The 24,248-nt window shown below is 34.2% G+C and overlaps 4 protein-coding genes across 6 annotated transcripts in view; all 4 read right to left on the bottom strand.

Annotated features, from left to right (window-relative positions):
* The window catches only part of LOC116772562 (heparan sulfate 2-O-sulfotransferase pipe), a 39,116-nt gene extending 33,785 nt beyond the window's left edge, over nt 1-5,331 (bottom strand). Inside the window, exons 1-2 of one of the 2 annotated variants that reach the window (XM_032664789.2) lie at nt 5,193-5,331; nt 4,106-4,349 (exon numbers count right to left, since the gene is read on the bottom strand). In XM_032664789.2, coding sequence (XP_032520680.1) covers nt 4,106-4,149 — 44 coding nt within the window. In that variant the 5' untranslated portion in view covers nt 4,150-4,349; nt 5,193-5,331. Of the gene's footprint in view, nt 1-4,105; nt 4,350-5,051; nt 5,069-5,192 lie in introns of those variants that run through there. The other variant, XM_061522190.1, reaches the window with a different exon arrangement.
* Nucleotides 5,332-8,344: 3,013 nt separating this feature from the next.
* On the bottom strand, nt 8,345-11,137 carry LOC116772399 (uncharacterized). The gene is made up of 4 exons (XM_032664584.2): nt 10,618-11,137; nt 10,207-10,546; nt 9,833-10,079; nt 8,345-9,604 (listed from the first exon to the last, which is right to left on the bottom strand). Exons 1-4 carry the CDS (start codon nt 11,135-11,137, stop codon nt 9,305-9,307), a joined length of 1,407 nt encoding a protein of 468 aa, XP_032520475.2. The 3' UTR covers nt 8,345-9,304.
* Nucleotides 11,138-11,147: 10 nt separating this feature from the next.
* On the bottom strand, nt 11,148-11,621 carry LOC116772400 (protein cornichon homolog 4). The gene has a single exon (XM_032664585.2). The coding sequence runs from the start codon at nt 11,619-11,621 to the stop codon at nt 11,148-11,150; it is 474 nt and encodes a 157-aa protein (XP_032520476.1).
* Nucleotides 11,622-14,274: 2,653 nt separating this feature from the next.
* Nucleotides 14,275-24,248, bottom strand: part of LOC116772265 (uncharacterized) — a 32,621-nt gene continuing 22,647 nt past the window's right edge. For both annotated transcript variants that reach the window (XM_061522166.1, XM_032664377.2), the window contains exons 2-6: nt 21,127-21,325; nt 20,733-20,872; nt 19,385-19,450; nt 18,940-19,073; nt 14,275-18,858 (exon numbers count right to left, since the gene is read on the bottom strand). In XM_061522166.1, coding sequence (XP_061378150.1) covers nt 16,828-18,858; nt 18,940-19,073; nt 19,385-19,450; nt 20,733-20,856 — 2,355 coding nt within the window. In that variant the 5' untranslated portion in view covers nt 20,857-20,872; nt 21,127-21,325 and the 3' untranslated portion in view covers nt 14,275-16,827. The remainder of the gene's footprint in view (nt 18,859-18,939; nt 19,074-19,384; nt 19,451-20,732; nt 20,873-21,126; nt 21,326-24,248) is intronic.

The raw sequence follows: 24,248 nt of genomic DNA, 5'->3' as shown, positions 1-24,248 counted from the left end.
CTATGCTTAGCCGCGTCCAAAATGGAATAATACCTCGAAATTTATATCCGAATCAATGTACAATACCGTTATTTATAGCACGCACGAAATTGATTACCAGCCCAGATATTGCAACCTTAACAGATAGATCAATGAGTTACACGCGCCACTTTTCATACAATTGCTTTTTATCCGATTTACTTCTTTTCTAACTCAGACAGCTTCAGACGTTAAGCGTATCTTTTATGTAAAGTCCCGTGTATGTTATATAGGGCGTTTTAAATGAAGTTTCCATTGTTATTAGTTAACTATATTAATATATTTTTAACAAGTTATAATAAAAACGTTACTTCTCCGAATGTGAACAGTCTCAGTATGGATGTGGTGACAGTAATCAAGTAATCATGACAGCTACTCAGAATTACCATGAGCCGACCCCATGCCACACTTCGAAACACGTCCCGCATCCCAAACATATTTGCCATTCGGGACATTAGTGCGAATTAATGTTGCTTAGAAAGTCAATGAACATTGTCTATAAAACGTATATCCCCGACTTTCTCACTTACTCTAGAATTTTATTGTTATTTTGGTCATAATTTAGCAGTTTTTAAAAGAGTTTTCTTAGACAACGTTAGATGACACAGAAAGATAGAAATGCAGCTATTATGTTTATAACACATACCTATTGAATTAATTCCGCAAACAGTTATCACACCTGAAATCCGTTGATGAAACGTAAAGTGAAGAAAATTAAGGAAACGGAAATTTAAAATAAACGCCTTTTACGACATTAGTACCTAGTTGAGTATATAATCCTTATTCACAAAGTAAATATACGAATAGAATAAAACACGGAGAATAATAGATAAACCAGGAAAAACATTTAGCTATATGACTCTCCTGTTATATAAAACAATCGAGCGGTAAATCACTGGACAATGTGAAAATGACCCACATATATGAATCGTCCTCGCATCTCACAACACAAACGCACTATAATAAAAACAGAAAGCAATGATTAGAGTAAACTTAAAGATAACTAACACAAAATAAATCTTCAAAATTGTCACATTTTCTCATCCTCAAGTCTCCTTGTATTCACTGGATTTATCGGAAAAATTTTTAACGGTCCGCGGAAACTGTTAATGTTTTAGTTTATTTAAAAAAAAATTACGTCCACGTACCTATTGACCCCAAGTGCGGTGTAATGTAACTGTACCGCGGCCGTTCAAAACAAATTGTTTACAATAGATTTGTTATAAATCAAGTTTGTTTGTGAAGTTGTTTACAATAATAGGAATCATAATTGAGGTTGATTTTCTAGTCACAGTTTTCCCGCCTGAGAATTTCTTTGATTTTATGCAGTTTAGTGGAACAGCCCACGTAATGCATTCGATCTTAGAAATCGCTCAAACAACTGTTCACTGTGCTTGAATGATCAGTAATCGTTTTAATTGTTGTTTTTTATAGTAACTTATGTAAATAACGAAATCTAGTAACTACTTTCACAATGATTTAACAAGCATAATTATGATTAATTCACGATGAAATACGTAATAAATATTATATCTTTTCTTTATGTTACACGTATATTTAGTAATTTAATCAAAGAATCAAATAAGCTAAATGTTTTGGAAAATAATAAATAAATACTGCAATTTATCGAAGTATTTTTTTATATATATGTATATTGTCCAGACATAATATAAATAATTAATTTGGCGCTATAAGAGGATCAAGTGAAGCGTGTCTGACTGCGTTGTAAACTGTGAACAGATAACACGAGCGTCGACCTGCGTTCAGCCGACATTGACATTGATTACGGAAAGAGTTTTTAATAGTGTTTATTTTTTTTTTATTATCTACTGTCGTTACTATCTTTATTTACAGTCATCAAGCATTACTACCGGTTCTTGTGTGTGGTAAGTAATTATACTTACATAACCTCAAGTAGATACTTTCACGCAAACAGTTTTAGTTAAAGGGTAGTACTAGTTTATAGATTTCAATTTATAGTAAATATAAAATACTTTTATGAATATCAACTGTATTATTGTGACATACGAGTATTAGTGATAAAAAACGGTGTAAATATGTCGTCTGCAAATTATGTAACCAGTGAAAGGAAAACACAATACTTTTACGTACGTTAGGAGATGATTGCGGCCGAATCAAGACGACAACTCTTCCGTGAATAGTTTTATTTATTATATTTGAAGTTCTACGTTAGAAAACAATCATTTCACTTGTTTTGCATATGTCAACTGACGGCTTACAAGAAAGCAAAAGTTCTAAAACTAATAATGCGGTAATATCTTATGCATTTCTCACCATTGGCGAAAGGTATTATAAAAGTTCTGTGACATCAACAAGAAACGAGACACTGAGATTACTAGTGTTAATGAACGCTACGATAACACCAGTTTTTGTAGCATAATATACTTTCTTGTAAATGGCCCTCGCCGCCATTATGAAAATGACATTGACAACCATTAAAATGTGGTTTAAATTCAATTTATTTTATTCATATTGCCTAAGTTTTATTTAAAAAAAAACACTCATTACATTATATCCTCTTCAATGTTTTATATAATAATAAACCTTTTTTACGTAATTAAATATAACGCAATGGACCCGGCACCCGCACGGTGAATCCATTGAATGCTAAGAGGTTTCGTCTCGTCTTTCGTCTCGAAGGGTTTCTCAAAAAGTAAAGGATTTATTTTAATTGAAGATGTTCATCGGCGCGTCTGGAAGCTGTAAATTTTCTTCACCATAATATTTAAACATAACATATATTTTTCCTGCGTCGTTGGACTTTATAATATTTTATAGCTTCTGAACAATATAGCAAAAATAAATTTAAATTCTGTCCCGTATTCTACATAAACTTTGACGTATGGTTTTATTCTCGCTAAATATAAAGCTTTGAAACTTTAGTACAACTGAAAAATAAATATTTTAAAAATATGAAGTTTGTATCAATAATATTGTGTGTATTACATATTAATATTTTAATTTATAACAATCTGATTTTAGACAAATTATTATACGTACACACACGATATATTTAATCGTAATATATATAATAATACAAATGATGTTTAAAAATATATATAGCATATTTACGTCAACAAAATTGGCTGTATATTGGAGTCCATTGTATCTATTCTGATCGCGAAACATGCGCCATTTCCAAACGACAAAAAACTTCACGACCATCCTCATTGTGTCAGTCACCTTTCAGGAATTATCTTTCGTACTATTTAATCGATTTTAGATTTGCTTCACATCTACAAGAATGACTGAACTCCTAAAGACACGGTGTAATCGGCAAATAATAGTTTATTTTTCTTATACAATCTAAAAACTGTGTATAAGTATTATTTCACGCAATTCATGCATTTCTTTTGTAACGTCAAACTTTATGTTCAATACTCATTTAATGTCAGGCATGTCTCTAATGGCACATACGTAAAATAAAATCAATTTAATTATCTACAATTCAAAAATTCTCTTTTAAATATGTTCGTAATGTTTGTATTTTAAGAAACGTTCTTCTATTACGTTTGACGAGTTAATGTCGCCGTGATTTGATAATAGATGGTCACATTACTCCCGTTTTTCGTTAATTGTATTTGGTTCAGATCGTGCGCGTCCTAATGGAAATTTAACTGTTTCCGAAACTTTAAGGGAAATTTGAGCAGATTCGGTCACGTCCACGTTAATTGCTATAGCAGCAAATAACTATTGAAACAATTATATAAAGTACTTCTCACGTTAAAAAAATTGTTGTGTACGATTGAAAATAAAAAAAATTGAAATAAAAAAAAAATTAAACATACATTGCACATCTATAAAATATAAAATCTAGAAACTAGTGTTTTAAAAATACAATGAAATACGTTGAGTTTGAAAAGTGAAGTCGCTTTTTATAAATTTTTACAAATACAAAATTGTATTAATGATTTCGTTCATCTTGACTCATTGGATCTTTACAAAGTATAGTACAAAATTCACAATAAGCTGTCAAAGCAAGATAATAAAAGAGGTCGATAAACCAAAAAGTTTTTAATATAATAGCAGTGTTGGCTAGTTAGCATATCTATTGACAGGAACTCACCGTTTGGGTACACTTATCCTCCTTTGTCGAAGAATGTGTTCCATTGTTTTGTCTTTTTTCACTGTTGTCAACTGTCTCACAGTAAATTATAGCGAACTTTCACTTAGTTCCGAGAGAGCTCCGCGTATACACACCTCTTAATCCCTTTACACAGAGTGTTCATATATTTCACAGTCCACTAGTAAACCACTTCAAATTAGACGAATCAATGAAGTGTGCGTTTTACACGCCCCAATGATTTACTCTGTAAGAAATATAACATTTCATTATTATATGATAATTATTACATACTAGACACAGTGAAACACTAACGAATTTACTGAAATAACTTAACTGTAAACATTATCAGATACTAAATTTCATTTCTCATATACTAAATTTATTGGAAAATGTTAAAAGATTTACACATAAATATAAATGCCTTTGTAAGAAATGTTTGTTTCTTCACTTCCTAGAAAACGTAAGAAAAAAATTCAATTTGTCGAGCAGACAAAATACATTTCAAGAAAAGTGTTTATTTAAAAGATACGACAATATAGATATGTGCATTAATATATAACGTTTATTTATAAGAGCCCTTTATTTATGTCTAATATATGTATATAAAAAATGCAATTATCATTTCAACATTTTCAGAAAAAATTGATTCAAAAAATTCTATCTAACAGCTATTTAAGTAATGTTAGCAAAACTTTCCATAGAAATAAAATGTCTGCTTAGAATAATTTTAAATAAAAATATTTAGGTATGTAAGTATCAAGTAGTCATTTAGTAACAGTGTCATCCTTATATTTAATGTTATATATCCAATTTAAAAGGAATATTTCATAAATTTAGAAATATAAAACATTGCTCTTACGTTTTCATTTAATTATTCAATTATAGTTTTTTATTTCTTTGTTGATAATTTATTTTATATTTTAACATGAAATTCTAAACCAGTTACCATTTAAAAATTAAACTCCGTTTATTTCTTAATATTCTTTAAACTTAATATTATTAAATCGTTCATCGATTTTAAGTAAATCTCACAGCTGCAGGACTTTGAAAAGTAAAAATAATTTTTAACAAAAAAAAAATATCTCACCATATTATATTAACAACGTAAATTTAATTTAAAAATAGAAAATAAAACTAGTCGCGTTTACGCGTGCTTACAAAGCTCGCAGCAGTTTAGAACGTGTCACCGCTCAGAGGTTAAGCGGCAAACTGCCTGCGGACAAACAGAACTCGCTACGGATGGTTTAGAATGGGGAGAGTTTAAAGAGTCGAACAGAGAAATGTTTCCCCAGCTCCAATAAATCTATCTCAAGTAACGTGAGTTAGATATCTGTGTATATTGCTTATTAAAACTATTATTTATTCTGGTATACGAACACTTTCTTGTTAGACAACAATATTGTTTTGTTAACTTATGTAATTATTAAAGTTTTGAATACATATATGTGAAAATTGTTGTGTTTGCCCACGGTGGATCCAAATTTAAAAAATACTATAGAATTTTATTTCTATGTCGTATAAACTTCATGAAAAAAATATCTTTTCCGTAATAATTGGAACACCAAGACTTTACTCGTATTAATAACTTTAATAGACTCGACTTACAACATAATATTTTATTTTAATAAAATAAATAAATATCAGAAAAATGATATCCAAAACTGTCAGATGAAATAAAGTAAAATTTTCAACAACATACCTACTTATCATAAACTGTCACATTTTAAAATACATGTGATGATTTAAAGGCGATCACTTGATTTTAGCATCCTAGTATAGGCTGGTAAGCTTTCCGTGACATTTAACATCAATTCTTTCAGCGTCAGTTGAGTGGTTTGTCTAATATTGGACCGAAATTGGACGTTCAATTGTGAAGAACCCGAACAGAAGCCTACTCCTAAAGTAATAATGAGATGCCAACCATCGACGATCTTAAAATGCCGGAGCGTTGCAAAACCGCGCAACTTGTGTTCGCCAGTGAAGTGAACATGACTCGTATATTTGGAGGGATCATCGTGAAAGGAAATAGACACTGCATACCTTTATCTTAAATATTCGTATAGGTTAAAGGTGTAATCTGATAACATGATTATAATAATACAAAGACAAGCATCGGATTGTTGTTTTATTTTTTATCGAGAAAATCATGTCTAAGATAATTAGATATGTTATTATTTTACTAATATAAAATAGCACCCGGTGTTAAATATAAAACAAACTGCAATTAAAATATAAGGTTTGTAAAAAATTTAAAATCTTTTGTTCTGTTCTGACGAACTTGCGATTTGCATGAAATACGAACAACACGCAAATAGTTAATCGAGATAGAACATGATCCAAGATTCTTTTAAACCAGGTTTTATAGTCAATAAATATTTTATTAACTTCGATTCTTTTTCTGGCTATCTTTTTATACGAAAATTTTAGAGAAACTATAAAAAGCATTGAGCGGTAACTCGGTAGGAACATTAATAATAATTGGAAACTTACTTTACAAAAATAAACTGACGCAATTTTTTCAAAGTTTTAATAATGATTAAATTTCAGGTGACTTTTTTTCTGCTAACCTACTACCAGAAGATGATATTGATACATTATTTGTATTTTGTAGGCATTAACTTATTATTAGGAAAAACATTGACAAAGTTGATTTCAAAGCTAATCTTTTTACATGTATATAATATTTCGAGATAACTAACTTTTCTTACTTTGTGTAATAAACTAAATGAATAAAGCTAAGTGTAGTAATTTGAAAAACTTATTCAAAGATAACAAATAATCTACTACCGTGTTCCTGTAAGCTGAAAAACATTTTAATGTTTAAAAACTTATGTTTGTATTTCCATATGACAGGTAGGCATTTATTAAATCTTAGGATATATATATAATGGCACTGATTTAGTAATATAAATAGTAATTTGCGTTTCCTATAAAATTAAGTTAGTCATTTCTGAATTTGAATTTTATACAAATATGTAAAATAAAGATAATATTACTTTTTTAGGTAGGTAGGTGAGTGTATACAGTTAGTATTATTAGTAGATACTATGGTCAGGGGTGAACTATATAAGAACAATGACATTAAGTATTAAAGCCGTTATAAGTATTATAAGTATTTAAACCATCCCAAAGCCAGGTAAAATATAAAAACGCCGTCTTTAATATAGGAGAAAAATTATTATGTATGTACATACATCTTTTTTTCTAGATCATTTAATATCCCTGGTAAAAGTTTACTCATAACGGCCAAATAAGGACAGAATAACAGTTTCAATTAAAAACATAGTCAGACACTTGTTTCTTTTTTAATTTGGATGATTATCACGAGATCGTTGATAACCATAATAACGAAAACAATAAGTGGAGGTGAACATTTGAAATTGTTCTACAGTCATGCGATGCGATTTTTCTCATGATCTCGGTAAGGTTTCAGCTTTGTTTAACGGATGTGAAGTTAGTATAGACGACAAAACATTGAAATTCTATAGCATACGACACACGTACCCGTCGCTCAAATAAAGTACGTACAAACCTATGGCCGTTATTGCTCTACCGTTGTTCGAACTAAATTAGATTTATGCTTCATATATCTGACTCAGCTGCATCACGTATGAAGCAATCCGTTAACCGAGTGACGAACGAGGTATTACTGTAAGGAAATTTCTTATCAAACGACTTAATCTAGAAAATTGTCGAATAAAATTTTTGAACGGAAATTTGTGATGTCAAACTGACATTTAATGTTTTAATTTACGTGATCCTACGACATGAAAAATAATGAGTACATACATCTAATATTCCTATTACTATATAATATACACATTTTCCTTGTTGTTCATATAGAAATGATAACTTGTCAAATATAATATTAGACCTTATAGGCTTGCAATTTTATTATATTAATAGTATAAATGGACTTATTTTAGAATGCGAGTTTAATGAGGCATGTAGAACTAAAGAACCATTAAAACCCGCAACTTTTTTTTTATTAGGTACAAACAATTTCGTTCTCAAGTTTGCGTTGACTAAACAATATAATGATAGACAGTCTTCCAATACAAAGATTTATGTTATTTACATAATTATATATCTAACCTCATTACCATAGTTCACAATAGCTGTGAGAATGTCACAGCCTTGCGCCAATACTATAACACTAACCCCGCTACAAAATTTCAATATATACCTCCTATCATCTCGAAGACAGCTGCAGATGAGATAGGTTATGAAAACAAGACCACCGTACGTATTATTTATTAAAGAGATGTCAAACAATATCTCGCTTACATGTGAGTCAACAGATCGCTTACAGTCCACATCTAAGACAATGTCCCTTAAATATTAGGTTAGTCTAGATATAATGCTTTAAACTGTCCACCCACTACTGTAAATTTAATTATTGTTTCAATAATATTAAATTAGTACTTATGTTTATAGCATTAACGATTATAGAGAACATAAAATGGTTTATTGTACAGTATGCTTACCATTGTTTTGCAGTCACACTACACACGAAGCGTTTCACGTTTCCCATTAACTAAAATACGTTAATACGTTAGAAATAATGCTCCGTATGTAACATGATAATGCGATTTTTGGCTAAACAAATAGAGAACATGTTTCTAAATTTACAGCAAAAGCACAATTAAAATTTACTCGCAACTTATTATTATATAAGCAGTATATATATCCCAACCATTTTAATTCAGGGAGATCTTTATTGAACTTTTAAATCATTATATATATTTTAATATCATGAAATACAAATGTTCCACACCATAACCTAGTCACAACACAAATAATAACAATGCTTTAAATAAAAGTGTCCTCAATTGTTTCTTGGTTAACTTTATACATGATATTGTTATTTACTTACACATTAAAATTATTGAAAGTCTTTATTATTGCTTTATTTTGTTTTACGTGTGAAACTTTTAAGTTATAACTTTCTCAAACAAAAAAAAACATTCCATGTACCGCTAGCAGCAACATATAAACTATCATCTGTTATGGTAAGAAGATATTCTACAATTGTCCGGCTTGAGGAACATACAAAATTTAAAACAAATTTATTTAAATACAAAGCGATGACAATAATGACAACACAGAACACTAATTAGCACTTATTTATGATTTAAAAATACACTTATTATCCCTAATAGCACTATATACTTATTTCCTATATAAGCATGTACCTATCTATGTCACAGGTGATATAATTTTACCCCAGCCCATATAAACAAATACCGTTGAATATGAATACATCAATCCAAACTGGGGTCCGGGATCCCGACGGTGGCGTTTCACACTTGGCACGTCCGGAGGCGGTTTCTCAGGATGATTGATCCCTAATTCCCCGTTACCGTAACAGCCTATTATCGTCGTGTTTGGGAAAACAGCTCTAAAACATTCCTGCTCCCATTTGTGTTTCTGATCCCTGCCCACACATGACAGTTTGATACAAGCGCTGTGCTCAAACTGTGGGACTTTCTTTGAAAACTGTAAATATACAAACATAACAAACTTTTCAGAACTTAAAGTTTGATAATAGTACTCATAAGAGACATTTTAAGTAAATAAACCATTTATTTTAAAATAATTGTGATCATAAACTTAAATATAAATATAAACATACATACACACAAGTTGCAACACACAGATGTGTTTGACTAATTGTTATAATAATGTAGTAATAAGTAAAAAAAAATTATTGTATATATAATGTACCTCATTAATGGACTGTTGTATCTTAGCCTTCGTCCAATCAGAAGATTCAAGTATTAACGAGAACATATCAAAGTTAAATTCATTACAACCACTTTTAGGAACTGTGAATATTCCAATAGAGATCAAGTTGTCACTGATGAAGTCATTATTCTCGTTGATACTGTCCACTATACTGTTGAGATCATTCCGCTCAAATACAGTGTCTTCGATAATGCATCCACCCAGGGCATAAGGAACATCTGGTTGGCTGAAATATATGAAAATCACTACTTATAATGTCAATAAAATATGTCTACCAATTAATGAATAATATCTGTATACGATAAATTCATTTAGGACATTTTGACATATTAACATATAGTATTTACACTTACGCCTCTTTAAAATAGTTCAAAAACACTATATCTTCAACAGAATGTAAAAGGTACTTGTCCGTTACATATACAAGGACTCCTTTAATGATTCTCTCACTGGCTATAGAGTCGACAACACTGCAGATGTTTTCTTTATAGGATTTCATATTTATTGTATGAAATTTCACATTTGGTATGGCCGGTATATAAAGGCCGCCTACAAACGGGTGTGATCTCACTTGAGTTATTACATCCTGGTATGTAACAGAGCTAGCCAGTGGCATGTACGTTAAATAATCAGATCTGACAATTGTCATGCAGTCCTTTGGTGCGGTACTGTATTTGTAAACAATGTCTAACACTGAAATATTAAAATGTTGATCAGCACTTTAAATTAATTTAAGTATAGAATTGATTATCAAGTTAACTTACAAGAGTGTTCCTTGGTGCAGGGCGGATTACATGGACTTGGCTCCATAGTCGTACATTTGCACGTCATTCCAAAGCCGGCGGGATTAGCAAATGTCATGACAACTAACGGTTCATTATAGAAGTTGCCAGATTTCTTATATATCATTCCACATGTTAGCGAGCGAGAACAGAAGTCTATTGTAAAGTCTTCAGGTCCCAGTTGTTCCTTTTTCAATGTCTGTAAAGCGGAACACCATGTGCTGCAGACTTGGGCACACAATAATTTGTCCTGCCATGATAGATTCCCAAGTATTTTCTTCACTATTATATAGTTCAAAATAACACTTTCTAGCAAATTATTATTACATTTTAAAACTTCTACTGGTCTGTCAAGTATCGCCTTCTTCTCAATATAAGCCTTTATATGTTCATCCAGGTGTAGTTTAAAACATCTTGTAGAAACATCAGTAGCTTCAAGATTCTCCTCCTCACTGTCGCCCTGCGTCCCCAAATAAATATCGTTCGGGGACTTTCCGGACATACTGGCTTTGTTAAATCTCAGTTACAATATCATCATCACTGCCTCGGTTAATAGGGTCTCCTTTTAATAGTGCCAATATGAAGCAGTAAACATATATGAAGAAAAATAGCAGGTAATAAATAATGTAGATCATTACATCTCTCAAATGTTTTTTAAGTTGGCCTCTATTGTATATTTCGGCCGGATCGTATGCACCACTATTGCCTCTGGGTACAGTGAAGTACTCAAATGTTAACCAAATAAACATAGGCAGATTGAAGAGGAATAACAAAATCTGCCCGTTTATTAATAATAAAAATGTAACAAAACAATGTGCGATGTATTTTGGCAGTAGCCAATAGTTAAGATTGTCACAACACTCCTGAGCGTTTAAATAATCACATTCTAAGTCGGATAAAGTAATGATATAATAAACTAAAACAAACAAGATCCCACAAATATCGACCAAGGCTAAAGAAAACAGCAATGTTTCAGCTAATATCATAACTATTTCTTCCGAACTCTTGATTAAGACTAAATTCCGGATTATGTTGTTTTAAAGACACACTTTTATTTACAAAGCCATTGCATCTATATGACATGAATTTTTCAAACAGTTCTATTGAAAAAAATATTTTACGCTTCTTTATAATCTATTTCTAATCTTGAATTACTCCGGTTTAAATAATTTTACGTGACCAATTTTTGTACATTCAATCTGCGATCTGTCATCAGTCCTAAAAACTTGCAAGCTGTATAAAATCACAGATTAAATAGGAAATCAGTCATATTTATAATTTTTTTATGAAAAGGACAAATAAAAATTGTACTTTATTTTATCAGAAATAATATTTTTGTTTAATATTTATTTATTATTATGAGCATAGTTTTCCTATTATCCTAACTATTTCATTTACTTCAGTTCATTTCAGAGTTCATTTACTTTTACCATGGAGGGGACAATCATTTTGATAATAAATAATCTTTATTTCATATAAAACTTCATCGAAAAATTGTTTTTGAATTTTTGTCTGCAAATCGATAATCGATTCTTGAGAGTTCGAGACAAGGAAAGTTTCTGTTACAAATAGTAAAATTTTATTTGAAATCTTAATTTTAGATATTTTTTTCTTTTGGTATCCAGTATTGTTAGTGTCTTGATATACGTGAAATCCTTTAAATTATTTTGTTTTTACTCTCAACTCATTCATGAATGTACTAAATTTATTAATTAAACTAGCAGCCCGAACAAATTTCGTTCTATCAAGGGTTAAAAGTTGTATAAATATAACGTTTTTCGAGTGATCACCTTATATATATTACAACAATAACAGAAATAAGTTTTAAATTTTGTAGACGACAATACTTTATATAAGGTATAAAGAACTTTATTTCTCATAAGAATTTAACATTCACTTACAATGAGATACAATGAACATTTCTATACATAAAAAAAAATAGTTTTAACATCTGGGCTATTGGATATAAAAGGCTCCCTTTATTTACTATAGCGAGGATATTAAATGATTTTTTAGTTTGACTTTAAACATCCCTATACTATCACATAGTTTTATTTCGTATGGTAGTTTGTTGAACAGCTGTACTGCCTCAAACAGTATTGTTTTTTTTACCATAATTAGTTCTTACATAATCAATATGAAGTTTATATTTATTCCTTAAATTCGAAATATGCGATCTCTCACAAATCCTATCTCTGATTGAATAGAACCTGATTTAATTTGTTTGATTTGGATGCATGTATAGTATGTGTATAACTGTGATATATTCATTATTTTTGTTTCATTATAAAGTTGTGTCGTTGGAGTCAAATGGGGATATTTATCAATAGATAATCTTATTTTGTATTCTTTGTAAAGTATTGAAATTTGAAGTATTAGCGCATCCCCAAACCTGTATTAGGTATTGTAAATGAGATTTTACTAAGGAGTTATATAAAATGTTTCGGATTCTTTTTGGTACACAAGTTGAGATTCTATTGCAGATTGCTCATAATATTGATTGCAACTTTGTTCTAATATGGTTAATATGTAGGTATCTTGAAATTTAGTTTGTCGTCTAACCATAAGACAAGATATTTTCCATGATGAGAGCGCTGTAATATATCGTTGTTTATCGTCAGCGGAGTGAAGTCAGGTATCTTTTTATTTTTAGCAGAGAAAATAATAAATGAAGTTTTAGGAGTATTGATTGTTAATATACTCGATGATACCTATTCTAATGCTTTATGGTATAAATTTTTTTTATTTGTTTATTTGACGTGTAAACAAATACCTAATGCTAATGCTTTCCCGAATCGGCAGCAGGCAACATACAGTTGTCCATGAGAAAACAGAATTATCAGATTAACGGTGCAAATATTTGAAGACTGACCCTGTGATTTACTTATGTTCCTTCCGAAAGCAAACTGGAAATTGCAGCTGCGCATTTTTTTTAATTTTATTTTTTTAATATAAAAACTTTCCGTGGGCATTAAGGATCACCATCATCATCAGTCTATCGGAGCCCACTGCTGAGCAAAGGCCTCTTCTCACATGGAGAAGGTTAGAGTATTAATCACCACGCTCGCTCAAGGCGGATTGGCGATTTCAAACTTATAATTTGAAATTATAAGTCCCAGTTTCCTCACGATGTTTTCCTTCGCAGTCTGTCAGTGGTGAAATACTCTTTGAAAGTACATATGACTCGGAAAGGATCACATTGGTACTTGCCGGGTTCTAACCCGCGCCCGCACGTACGAGGCATGCTCTTAAACTCCAGGCCACTACGTCTTTTTAAGGAACAGACAAAAGGAAAATTTGCTCAATTGGTAGAACCATTTTCAAATGATGCGCTTAGCAACATCCATTTTTATTTATATAGTTTAACCCTGAGATACTCTTGTATAGGTAATAGGGCAACCTTAAAAAGATTTTCTATATATTTACTTAGATTATTGCTATTTTCACAATTACAGTTTCTGCACTGTAATATATTGATCTGATTTATCTTATTTTTAGATTTTATGTTCTGTTTCCCCAATATCACACGAATATGTCCAATTAACTTATCTAATTAACTTAAAAAACGGTTTTAGTATGTATCTTGTGCACATTATAAATATAAAGCGATTAAACGATTGGAAAGTAAATAAAACAACATTTATGTCAAAGTTTTTGTTTCAACAATTTCTTATACTAGTAAAGGCTTGGTAATTATTTACAGGGCTTCATTATACGGCAAGGTAGAAAGAAAAAAAACAAAATTTTACTCATGACCAATGATGTCACATTAATGTTATGAATACTTGGCTCCAAGTCCGAGCTCCCACGTAACTACTGATTTATGATACGCATAGAATACAAAGTATAGTGTTATAAGTTTGGGATATAATGCACTGTTATTGACAATAATTCACATACAGCGATATAACGAAGCCGGTACTAAATTAAATATGATGTAAAACAGCTAAAATTATACAAAAATTCAGCACTGTGTATCACCTCAGATATATTATTAGAAAACAAATGTTAAAAACTCTCCTACAATAATTACAACAATAATAACAAATATGCAGATACATAGTTTAATCAAAACATTAATCTCACTTAATATTCCTTGTCACCAATATATGCTAGCCCTTAACAGTATTAGGAGTAGAACTTCAGCAGACTAAAAAAAAAAAACTTACCATCAGTGTAAGCTACACCGTGCAAGAAAATAATTGGCTAGAATGGATAGGTATAATTTAGATGAGCAATTAGAATTATAATAAATATTAATGTTTAAAAAAAAAAAAGTTAGTTTACCTTATTTAAATAATGGAATAATACTTAATTTTAGTAAAGCAAAACACAAAACATGTTTAATGATATATATTTTTTTTTAGTTCTCAAGTTTTCAAATTATTCGCACGCTGGCAGGTTGGCAATTACCTACAGTGGTTGTTGGAGCTGAATTTTTTTTTTCTAGCTTGGTAATTGTTATTATAATATTTTAATCCAAAATAATTTATATATATATATATACTTTTCACTACTTATATGTTTATAGCACCAAAGCTTATGTGAGCGTACTTCAGAAATAAAGTACTCTCACATGTTTCCACCAATATCGTTAATACCCAGACCGTTGGCGTTATAACTTAATATTACATACAAAATTTATAAATAATCTCCTTGTGGAAAAAAGTTCATGATTAAAAATTGTAATCTTGGCACAATGGGACAGCAAAAGCCACTTTCGTTGTCAGAATCGGTTTAAAAAAAAAAATAAGACTATAAATGCAAATAATGGCTTGATATTCATTCCGATTTACAAAATTATAATTTTACAAAGATGAACCGCGATAAAGCCGAGGTGATAGCGAGGAACACGCCACACAACTAACGCTTAGCACATTACATTATAAATCAGAACAAAATTAATGGTTGTCTCAAGAGAACAGGATAAATAGTGATGTGACAAAAATTATGCAAACAATCTTATATTGCAAAAGAAATATTATCGATAAAAGGTGCACCTATCCTAAGCTTTAGACAATAAACTGGAATGATACATTTTCAAGAATGTTGCGTTCATACAATATTTATAATATATACTTTAGAATTAATATAAATATATTTTTAAAATTAGGAAAATTCGTTGAGTCATTTACACCACACTAACACCAAAAAAAAAAAAAATTAAGGGTCTATAAACTTAAACAATAAGTGGAAGTAGTAGGTACAATTTACAAACAATAGTATAAGACTGCTTGCATAATAATCTGTTTAGAGCCGGCTACCTAGGTTTATCTAAATGAGTTCATATCTAATATTGTTCCCAAACTGGCCCCACCCATGACGATGGCTTGTCAAAATGCAGTTTGCCCTCTCAATAGATATTTGGATGTTCCCTGTGATTTATTTCATTGGCATAGGTCATCAGAGGTCACTGCAATATGCATTTCAACAAGATTGGAATGTCATATATGGATATGGGAAATAATTAAAATTTGATGACAGTTAGAAAACGAACCGCACATTGATTGATGTGTCACAGTCGCATCACCCAATAGAAACAATAGTTCGTACTATAACGAAAGATAAACTTCACTAAGTTAAATTTCCCCTTTTAGTTAGACATCGGGCGGAATGCAGTCACCCACAACTATGTCGAATATTATTTTGCTTCCTTATATACATAAGTAGATAGGCCTCAGTATATATACGAGTTTAATATGAATATGTGAGCCAAGTATGCCCTCGCACGAGCTGGTGATGGACGAATCACACTCACTAATAAATAAAACACAAATCACTTAAATATACAAAAAAAAAAAAATTAACATCTAGCGATACAAACATCCGTAAGAAACATTAAGTACATGTATTGTCCTTCACTATCATCACCGTAAACACTATGTGTTTGACAATTAATCTAATTATAGTCCAAAGTCTTCATCACGGAGGCGTCACTGGTAGACTAGAGTTAATTTTCGCCATTATCTCACTCACACTGTCCGACCCGCGGACTACGAGATCATGTTGTAATGCTAGAGATACACTAGCCCGTCGCGATATGTAGACACATCCACAACCACCGTCGGCGATACATTGTTAGTCATACTTATTATAGGACACAGATGGAACGGTCCCTACACAACACGACACGGGACAGTAATGCGTTCCCGGCTTTAGAGAGCGTCAGTGACGTAGTGGGGTCGTCCGGGGTCAAGTGGCGTCGTACTCGATCTTGTCCCAGGAGTAGTGCTTGCTGGCCGGACGTGGGGCCGCAGGTCGCAGCACTCCTCCCAGCACCGGGTCTGACTGGGGCACGTGGCCTCTGCCGAACACGTTGGGTATGAGCTCCGTGCTCATATATTCGTAAGGGTCGTCCACGTTCATGTCGGCCCCGAGCTCGTACTCGTTGAAGTCGAACACGCACGGCCGCTCGTCGTTGAAGCACGGCAGCGACAGATCGTTCATGTCGCCGAAGCCGGTGCGCGTGTGGTCCAACATGTCGCCGTTGGTGAGCGGCGTCATGGACATCCTCTCCGGGACCTCGTCGTCTATGTCCATGGCGTTGGAGGGGAACCCGGACAGGAAGTCGTCGTGATGGCTGGATATGGAGTCCGAGTTGCAGAAGTTGGCGTTGAACTCATTGTTAGCCAGCTGGTCGACGTTCAGATCGGAGTCTATGTCGCACCTGTTGCTTATGGAATTTAAGTCTGTATGGCTCATGATGTCGTTGAGCTCTCTCTGCAATTCGTCCGCAGTGAGCGAATCTCGGACGTGCGAATCTCCTAGAATGTCGTCGCTGAGTACATCCGTGGGCGTGTAGTCCCCCGACCCGGCCGTGAGGTAGCCGGTGTCGATCGATCTGTTCGAGGACACGTCGCCGACAGCAGACGGCGGTAATTCACCATTTTCTACAAGAATTTCTAAGACATCGTTCATAATTTGACTGTCTTCGGCGTTATCATGCAGGGTGGTGGTAGTCTGCTGAGTTAAAGGCGGTAATGGTGGTGGCGGCGGCGGTGGTGGGGGGACGGCGCGCTCGGGTTCATAGTGTGCAGTGGGGAGGATGGCTATCGGGACCACTTTAACACCGTTCAAGATATACGCCGGATTGACAGGTTTCGTAGGTGTGACGTCAGAGGTTTCATTGGAAGACGGAGACGTCACCGTGAAGACGAGACGATCCTGTGTAGTGTCGGGAGCGGCGAGCACATACCGCGGGGCGGGGGGCGCCGGCGCGGGGGCCGGCTGCTGCAGCGCATCAAGCTTGGCTCGCAGCTTGGTGACGCATACATATGCGTGAAGTAAACGGCGGCTGTGGTCGCTAGCTGCTGCTCCCGCTGCCTCCCGCCGCACCGCCTCCAGCTGCTGTCGTGACTCTTCTAATTGTCTCTCCAACTCTTCTATGAGTCGCCGCTGCGACTGCACTATGTCCTCTGAAGGCTCTGACTCAGCCCTCGACTCCGGCGACGCGACTGAAGCCGGGGAGCGAGGAGTCTCCTCTTGCATTTCCCTGTGGAAGTTCTGAAGGCGGTCTATCAGCTGCGGTTTAGGTCCGGACACCCGCAAGTTCCTCCTCTTGCACTCGGCTCTGAGGTCGGACACTTTCATCTCTTCAAAGCGAGCCGCTACCAGAGACGTAGAGGCCGGTAGGGGCGGCGGCGGCGGTGGCAGAGCGTCCGACGAATCCGACGCTATGGACGCCGACGACGGCGCCGGCGAGGCGGGCAGCATTAGCTGCAACAGCAACTGCTGCTGCTGCAGTAGAAGCTCGTACGGGGTCTCCATAGACCCGGAAGGCGAGGGCGCAGTCTGGGCGTTCGTCGGACCTTTGTATTCATGGAATTTGTAACGTGGTTTTATTTGTTGCTTCAATTTTGGTTTCCTTTTCTTAGGTTCCTTGCCGGGTGCCGCATGCTGTTGCGGCGTGCTCTCACTGGCGAGCGTGATGCTCACAGGCGATAGTGTAGACGGCGGGGAAGGGGACGGAGACACCTCTTCCGGCGGACCGTAGTAGGACGAGGGGAGCTGGGGCCGGCCAGACGCACCCTCACTGGTAGCCTTGAATGGAAGGATGCCACTTTTCACGGCAGTTTCAATATTCTCCTCCGTATGAAGGATGTTCTTCTTAATCAGCTCCAGCGGCCCCGGTCGGTGAGATATTTGATTATTCAACTGATCGGCTAGCCGCGCCTTTTTTAACATTCGCTGCTTTTCGGCCAAACTTGGATCCACGTGACTTTCCTGAAACAAAATTATGCCCGTATTGGTAAAACACATCACAGTAAAAAATACTTTAAGCTTCGTCTGTATATCCAAACCAACCTGTTCCAAGATATGTCTACGCTCCAGTTCCTGTCGATCCGGTCTACTTTGAATCTTGGATTTAAGGAAATCGCCCGTCTTAGCTCTCTCTAATTGCTTCCTTCGTTCAAAATAAGCCGGCGGTGTTTTTAACGCTGTAATATAAATTCGTGATTTGTTTCAGCGCAATAAAAAGAACATCACTGCTAGAAATTCGAGATTTACGGCTAATATTTCTACTAGTTTATAATAACATAAAAAATAGTCAATTTCTTTGCCAATCGTTTAGAAAATCTCATTAGCCGAGGCATTTAGCCCGTAAATAAAACTAGCGTCTCCCACGCATTGAGACGCGAGCTGCGCAGGCGTTTGGGCGCCTCACCAACAGTCGTCATCGCATTACAATAACATTACTAGTTGTCCTACGTGTGTGCTCACTGACTAACAACAGACAACATATACTCACGCGGCATGATGCCCTGCTGCACCAGCTGGTTGAACGAGCGGCGATTCATCAGCTTCACTTTAAGCGCTGCAATGGGAACGACACAGTCAAATTCTATCTCAGTAAGCCGTACATTATGTGCGCATAATTATATTCAAGCAATAATTTCCTCAATCTGACCAGACGAATACTTCGTTTTCCTCTTGCCGTTGTTTATGGTTATCGGATATATCAAAAATTGTATGCTTGGGCACTTAAAATTAATTAGTACATGGGCATAAAACGGAATTAAGGTATTCCAGACAGTGACGCCGGGTGACGAATACCTACGTAATGGTCCAAAGTGTGACTACGTTATTGATACGTCGATTGATACATTACGATAACATCTATTGGGAGGGCATCGTGGCTTATAGGCGTAGGCGATAGCTATAAGAACGTTTCCAATATACTGGCCTATACGGCCGACAACGCTGGCGGGCCGCCAACATAAACAAACACAGCACAAGCGGACTAGTGCTATGCCGCGACCGTATTGTACAGCACGGAGGAACATTCACTACCACTGGGCCGATTATTGTGGGTTACTGGGCGTTCAGAACACGCGTATAGTTGTACAAGTTACAACGTCTACATCTTTTACGAACGATAAAAATATATTATTAATTTGAAATAAGCTTCATAATCTTGATTCCAAAAAACGTGGGCGGCTGTATGATAATATATTTCAGACAAAAAAATATATATTTATTGGATCCCAGAAACAAATTATGTCCTCTCATTTTATATTATATGTAAATTTTAATAGTATTATACAATATTGGAGTTATTTGCGAGCGAGATTATATTTTACCAGCAGAACGAGTGTTCGGTAGTTCTAGATGGTATAAATGTGAGATACGGTCAGATATACACAGGCATCCAACGGATGAAGGTTGCATGGAGTTCTGTCTGCTGCATAATATATACAGCCACGGTGACAGAACACATGTTGAATAAATGTTATAAAAATGTTTGTCACGTTTTCGAGTAAGGGTTGCGTGAATCACTGTCTGCTATTTTTAATGCTCGCTTATTCATATTGTTATTAAGAGCTGAATCCGTCACATATGAAAACTTCGTAGTGCACCGAGGGACACTGTTTTGCATTCCTCGTGATACAATAATATGCACATTTCTGTTAAGATACCAATCAAAAAGTCGAACAAGCATACTAATAAGCACGCTTATTGCCGCAATAGTACTAACTTTAAACCTCATGAACCAGTAAATCGGATGTATTATAGTACAATAATTTTAAAAGTGAAGATTATTTATATATAGGAATTATATGTATGCTAAGTCACCGTTATATATGTGTTATAATTACATTCTTTATGTTTGTCCATGGCCGGTTGTAACGGGCTGTCGTCAACTACAACCTTGGGCGGGGAAAGTCGCGGCGGCGAGCTGGGCTCGCTCGTACCGCTGTTAGAGGCTTGACGACCGGCCATCTCCTCCGCGCCCGAACTATAAACATTGAAAACACATTGACAATCACTTTATTATATATTAACTTATTATTGGACCTCCCGACATTTGTAATATATATATATATATATATAAATATATATTACATTGTCTTCCTGGTTTGAATAAGATTAAAATAAAGATTATAGCAAACCACCTACACACAATACCTTCACCTTTTTTTTCTATTAAAACTTAAGAAAACTTAATTTTATTCCCAAGATTGATGATTACGTATTTCAATGTACACTAACCTGAAGGTGTCGTCTTCAGGGGGTGTGCAGGGCGAGGCTGGCGAGAGGGGCGAGGAGCGCTCCCTCCGCGGCTGCTTGAACCACTCGGGGTAGATGGCGCTCAAGGTCTCCACAAGGTCGTGGTCCAACGTGACGCGCCACGACGCGCGCCCCTCAGACCCCTCGGTGCCACCGCCACCGCCGCACGTTGAACGGCTCTCTATAAACATAACATATAAATACCTATTAGAAAATCTGAAAAAACAGTAACAAACACAATCACTTTGTTCTATGTGTACATACACATCCTGACGATAAAAGGACAAACAGCTGAAAACTACAAAAATGTTACAGTCGGTACAAAGTAACCTGATATCATTAACTATGAATTACTTCACACAACACAATAAGTCATTTTGTATATCCGTTCATAGAACGTTAATAAAATAATAGCCAGCTGTCGGAAGTCACTCGTATAAAATACATCGATAGGTGTGTCAAGCGTTTGACGGTACAATGAACGTACTGAAAGCTAGATCCGTTACAACAGAGCCTACATTGTAAGTAAGGTTAAATGAAACTAGTATTATTCGGATTTACTACGCGGATTTTTAAACCGTGATCACGGTTGCTGCAAAGTAACCGAAACGTCGGGATTATGTAGTTTTTAAATAATAAAAATCCGCGTAGTAAATCCGAATAATACTAGTTTCATTTAAATGAATATTCGCGAAAATCTTAGATCTCATTAAGTAAGGTTAAATTTAAACTCAACAGGAATATATGTAAAAGGCAATAAGACATTATTTTTAATGCATTTTAAATAAATAACGAACGTAACAATAATTTATATCTCTGTATCGTCTACTATTATTCTCGTTCAACATTTTCAAAATCAGCTTTCACGTAAAACTTGCGTCGAATCGCTAGAGGCATTAAATCCTCCGTATGCATGCAGAAGATGCATTCCAAGCTTGTATAGATAACGTATTTATTGCGCATCGATACAGCGGATATAAACGAGTCTATAAAAAAAATTTTCAAAGGCTCCTAACAACATCACGGCACTGAAACATTTTATAACTGATGAAAGCAAGGCCGGTGGCGCGTCTTTATCAGTGTTATAAATGCACGAAATACATTCGTTGCTCAGTCATAAATATTATACGTACACACTAATGCGGAAACTATCATTATATTTAGATGAAAATTCTTTTTAAATAAACCGATGATTACATTTTAGACCTTAAATGGACATCAAATAAAAATAAACAAGCAACTATATAAAAAAAATGACACTTGTATGTAATGTATATATGTACCTTAATATCAATAAGTACGTGATTGTACAAAATATAAAAATAACCATTTTGGCAAACGCACTGATATAACCGAATGCCAATCAATTATAATTCAATTAATCACAGATACACAACAGCGACCTTTGAATAGATTATAATTTATAACATATCTATGGTGTCAAAGAAAATGTCTCAATCTCACCAGACACTAGCTGTTGCTAGTGTGTCCGATAAAACCGATTTGTTGTTAACTTGTTAAAATTTTAAAACAGTTGGTATGGGATGTTTTGATGCGGCAATAAAAGATGCATGAATTTCGCATTATCAAGAACATTGTATTTACATAAATACAGACAGAAAATATATATATATTGTTAGCTTGATAGCCTTTTATTATTTTATACGAAGCTAACATTTTTTTATGTAATACGTATATATAAAAGTAATCTGTATACATTTCTATTAATAAAACTAAGATATTACGTGATATGTATAAGCCGCGACCAACATTACGGCAGGTCTTGCATGTAACTTGTAAATATAAAGAAGTTGATCATAGGAATATTTTTTTATGGTACGGTATATTTAATAATTTATAGCGCATTAATCACAAAGCTCCGCTGGCTGTACGCCAATTTTTTTTTAATTGTTTCTGTAACGATAACAATATTAATCCGATGCATAACAACGTCCGATATTTCCTGTTTATTATATCCTTAGCCGACTATTGAAAGGTCCCTCCAAATAAAGAACTAATTTTTATTATTTGACAATTTTTATATTTTTTTTTGACAATGGCAACACTGATTGATGATTGTCAAATGCGTATATTTTTTTTATGGAAACTGTCATACCTTAAGATTTGAAGACAAAGCAGCAACAGTAATCGAACTTTTAGCAATATGATGTATGAGAAAATGATTTTGATACTGTTATTAATGTGTATTTAACATAATCACCACGCACACTTGTTAGACAAAATAGCGTAACATACATCATACGTTAAAACATTTTGTAAACAGATCGACGCACGTGCGTACTAAGGGTGACTCATTGCTAACTCGATGTGTAACTAGATGGCAAACGTACCAGAACTTAAGGCCAATACCAACGGAATTGAAATGTCTCGTTAAAATATTATTAATTCGGTAGAATATAGAGTACCTAAAGAGAAATATGCACTAACGGAATCTATCGATATGCCCGTCTGTAGTACACTAGCAGTTAATTGTTATCAATGAAAAATGGTATTGCAATAACAAAACGTTGAGAAAAAAAAATGCTTTTTTTGTTCGCGTTTTTTTTTAACTTATATTTTACCCGACTATTCGATTACTATGCGCCGAGAATCCGAGTAACTGACACAAAACTAAAATTAGTACATTTACTCAAAGTTCACTCGTAAAATTTTAAGAAATGATTGTCTTTTTAGGTTACACCAATAAAATTATAATTTAATCATACTTAAAACAGTTATTACAAATATTAATGTAAGCACATAAAAGATCTTTAATAATTTATTTACCAAAACATATTCAATATCAAACACCTGTCATGTTGTGTTATAGGACAGGTGATAAAATATCTTAGGATAATCGAAGATTTACGCTCACATTACTAATAATCCTATCTGAATCCTAAACTATAAATGTCAAACACATACGTGTCCCAGGTATTCAGACGTATTACGTGGCTACGATTTGTCAGTCTCACTCCCACACCGTTTTAATTTTATGCATCACGTTTGTGAATACAAAACGAATCGGTGCCTAAAATATTTTTTCGCATTGTAGGAAAATCTAAAACGTCACCTTGCCTTATGGAGGGAGGACGGCGCGACGA

Source organism: Danaus plexippus, chromosome 12 (assembly GCF_018135715.1).
Source record: "Danaus plexippus chromosome 12, MEX_DaPlex, whole genome shotgun sequence".
Taxonomy (NCBI): Eukaryota; Metazoa; Arthropoda; class Insecta; order Lepidoptera; family Nymphalidae; genus Danaus; species Danaus plexippus.
The sequence above is the reverse complement of the archived record's forward strand: the minus strand, read 5'-3'. Positions and strand labels throughout refer to the sequence as shown.